Source organism: Alligator sinensis, unplaced genomic scaffold, assembly GCF_000455745.1.
Source record: "Alligator sinensis unplaced genomic scaffold, ASM45574v1 scaffold643_2, whole genome shotgun sequence".
In the NCBI taxonomy this organism is placed as follows: Eukaryota; Metazoa; Chordata; order Crocodylia; family Alligatoridae; genus Alligator; species Alligator sinensis.
The window spans coordinates 160,462-164,163 of NW_005842588.1; the positions used below are offsets into that span (position 1 = coordinate 160,462).

General features: G+C 49.3%; 1 protein-coding gene across 2 annotated transcripts in view; it reads right to left on the reverse strand.

Annotated features, from left to right (window-relative positions):
- LOC102379548 (cystathionine beta-synthase) overlaps positions 1-484 on the reverse strand; it is a 45,470-nt gene extending 44,986 nt beyond the window's left edge. The window contains exon 1 of one of the 2 annotated variants that reach the window (XM_025214551.1): positions 429-484. Coding sequence is in view for 1 of the 2 variants with exons in the window: in XM_025214545.1 (XP_025070330.1) it covers positions 429-434 (6 nt within the window). In the remaining variant the exon portion in view is untranslated. The remainder of the gene's footprint in view (positions 1-428) is intronic. The other variant, XM_025214545.1, reaches the window with a different exon arrangement.
- Between the last annotated feature and the right edge of the window lie 3,218 nt (positions 485-3,702).

Here is a 3,702-nt window from a genome sequence, read left to right on the forward strand (position 1 = left end):
TAGGTGGCGGGCGGCAGCGGGGGGGCGTGGCGGGGGTGAGGGGCAGGGGTTGCCCCCGCCACGTGCCCGCCTGGCAAAGGCCCACAGATGCCCCCGTCCTAAACCGGGCCAGAGCGCAGCGGCTCTGACTCATGCGGGCCCAGCACCGAGTGGAAGGAGGAAGAAGGGACGTCTGTGGCACCTCGGCCCTGGGCTGGGGCTCCTACACCGCACCACGCAGCCTGGCTATGGCCTTCCTCGCAGCCAGCCTGCCCCCGCGAGCATGGACACCGGGCCTGTCGCCGCCCTCAAAAGGACTCCTCTGCCCGCTTTCCCTGCTGGAGAGGCAGGGGCTTCCCCCACACCCTGCCACAGCCCTGGTGCCCAGACAGCCTCCCCTCCCCCACATCAGCAGGCAGGTGTATACACCCACCCACAAATAGACTTACCTGCATCCAGCCGCCAAGGCTGCACCCACTGCCCTGCCTGGCTACATGCCGGCCATGTGCATATACACGTGGTGTCCTCTGCCTCCAGTCGCCCTGCCCCTGCTCCCACCAGCAGAGCAGAGAAAGATCCTGGACATTTGTTCAGATTTCAAAACACTGCTTGGACAGAGATGAGAGGACCTAAAAAGAGGACGCATCCAGAAAACCCAGACATATGATAACCCTATGCCTGCCACCTGGCCTGGCTGCCCCCAGGGCCTTTGGAAGCACTGGGGAAAGGGCCAGGAAACGCTGGCTCAGGCTTGTTCCTGCCAGGCTCCTCTGCAAGGAGGGCAGAGCTGGGATCTAGGCAGCCATTTTAGGAGTGGGGGGCGCCCCTGTCACAGAAATGATGGAGGAGACCTCAAGGTCAGTGAGGGGGACCTTGAGTCTAATGAGGGGGGCCTCGAGTTCAACAACAAGGGCCTTGAGTCCAGTGAGAGGGGCCGTAAGTCAAATGACGTTGGCCTGGAGTCCAAGGATGCAGGCCTTGAGTCTGGTGACAGAGGCTTTCAGTCCAGTGAGGGGAGCCTTGAGTCTAGTGAGGGAGGGCCTCAAGTCCAGTGAGGGGAACCTCCTCTAGTCAGTCCAACAGTTTTCAACCTATGGTCTGAAGCCCCCTGGGGGGACCACAGACTATGTCTAAGTGGTCCATGAAAGATGACCATGATCACTCAGAAACAGGTGAATACCCACACTTGCAATTCAACAGGGTCCACACCTCCATTTGAAATTTTGTTGGGGTCTGCAGATGAAAAATGGTTGAAAACCACTGCTCCAGTGCAGTGACATGGGCCTCCAGCCCTGCAAGGGGGACCTTGAGTCCAAAAAGGTTGAGAACTACTGCTCCAGGCTAATTACATCTCTAACTACACAGAAGTCCCAGCACCGGACAAGGGCTGTCTACATACATGGATGTGATGCTGGGCCTCTGATCAGGATGGTTCCTCGGGGAGACACAGAACCTAAGGTGCTGAGTGGTGTTAAAAGCATCTAAAAAGAGATTTCACTAATACGTTAGAATAGACAGCATCGATTACCGTGACAGTATCTTTGTCACAAACCAACAAGTTGGATCTTCTGTTTAATGGGGAAAGATTAAATCCTGACAGGTATTGCCATCCCTGACTAGGGACCTGGAAGACACTTTGAGTTCCTCCTTCACTTTAAATACAGGGGTCATATCCCACTACAAGTAAATCCTTAAATGATTTGTTAGAGGTGGGGACTGAGTGGTAGATAAGTTGCAGGAAAAGCAGTCATCATCATGCAGCCCTGTAAAGGTTCAATCTGTAACCTAAGTAGGCACAGGCAGGTGCAGCATTTAAAATCAGTCCTCACTGCTACAGTAGATGTGTCATGCCAGTGATGCAAATGAGCCATAAAATTTTAATTCATGTTTTCTTAAGAAACAATATAGAGAAATTTGCCTGTGTGCTGTAGTGTTCATTAGTTGTTACATGCAGTACTGCTTCTTTAAATATCACAAGTTTATATGCCTCCCCGGGAGCCCTATTTGCTTTCATTTTGGGGTCTTTGCTCAGAAAAATAAAAAGTCACCAGCCATGATAGTTGTGCTGTGGAGTTAAAAAAGAGAATAGTTCAATCTGCGGAAAGGCCAGTGCTGCAGTGCTATTTTTATCAATGTGGGGAACTGTACTTTTAAGAGGCTCACGTACCGTAAAGCAAAGGGAATAAAACTGGCTGGTCTGAGACACATTGGAGTCTCAGACCAGCAGAAACTCCCTATGCCTGACAAAGGGTGACTGCACCCAAAAGCTTGCTAAGAACTTTTTTCCAACAACTCAGTTGGTCTCATAAAAGATATCGCATTTACTCAAAGAACCTTGCCTGCCAGGAGTAAAACTGACATTTAAAAGGATGCCATGAGTGAGAGTGTGAAGCAGTTTAAAGCCCCAAGAACATAAAACACTCCAGAAGTGTAGAAGGGAAATAAATGAAAGATCAAAAGATACTTTACTCTGTATCTGCAAGTAATGGATGCCAGTAAACACTTAAGACAATGAGAAGGTAGATAGTGATTGATTCTGAAGCAAGCAAATGTTAAGTCATTCTTAACATTTAAGTTAAGAATGATTAAGTTAAGTCTAGATAGTTCTGGATCTTTCTGAGCTGACTCTTAAGGCAGAAGGAGGCTAACCCTTGATAAGGCAATTCACATTTGCCGGGCTAAGGTCATCTAGTCCAAATTGGACAGTGATTTTGCTATCAGCATAACTGACAATATGCTCAAAATAGATTTACAATGTAGGCAAAACACAAAGAGCAACATGGAGCTACAGTTTCTGTAATAAACTAGTACAGCTATGTGTAAAAAAGATGTGAGAAATGCAGCGGATCACTGCAGAAGTTTGCACAATGTGGACAAAGAGGAGGATGACGCTCGGATGAATTATTTGGAGGAACAATGGTCAAGACTGTAGCAGATGAAGGCTATCTCCTGTCAAGAAGGGTTGGGCATTAGGGCTGTGAGAAGCTTCGGACTGTGCTTTGGATCCGGAGAAGCTGCAGATGCTTCGGTATCCAAAGCAGCATGTCCGAATTGAAGCACTGGCTTCGTTAGGCACCTCAAGCTGCTGACAGGCAAAACTTGTGACATAGATGACCCTGTGTGTGTTAAGGTTCAGTGGGCTGAAAACTGCAGGAGTAGTCACTCCTGTTGAGGCCACAAAGCCTGCCAGCTGTCAAGGAGATAGGTGCAGGGGCAGTCTGGCTTCTGGGGTCCTGTGCCTCTGGCTGCTGACAGGCAAAACTCGTGACATGGGTGCTTGTGCCACTGTGTATGTCTTGGGGCAGTTGATTGTCTGTATTGATTCTTTCCTCTCCTTGGTCTGGTTTTGTAGGTGCTAATTGATGGCAATTAACTGGCTACATTAGCTAGGTCCTGTGTATTGAGCTGGTCCCTGAGTGAATCATGATTGATTGGTAACTGGTAACACAGTAGCTTAGCAGCCAGGCCTGCAGTAGTCCGTCCAAAACTTCGGAGCCGCTTCAGCAAGATCAAAGCGGGAAACCAATCCGAAGCTCCGGATCAGATCCCTGGCATCTGAAGTGGCCGGATCTGAAGCCGGGTCCAATAGGTGCCTACTCACACAGGCCTACTGGGCACACACGTGTCCCAGTAATAGAGATTTGTTTTTCAGCTATCAAGTATATAATTCATAAATCAAGAGATTTATTTGATGATTGTAGAAGGGGTGTGCCTCATTTAGTA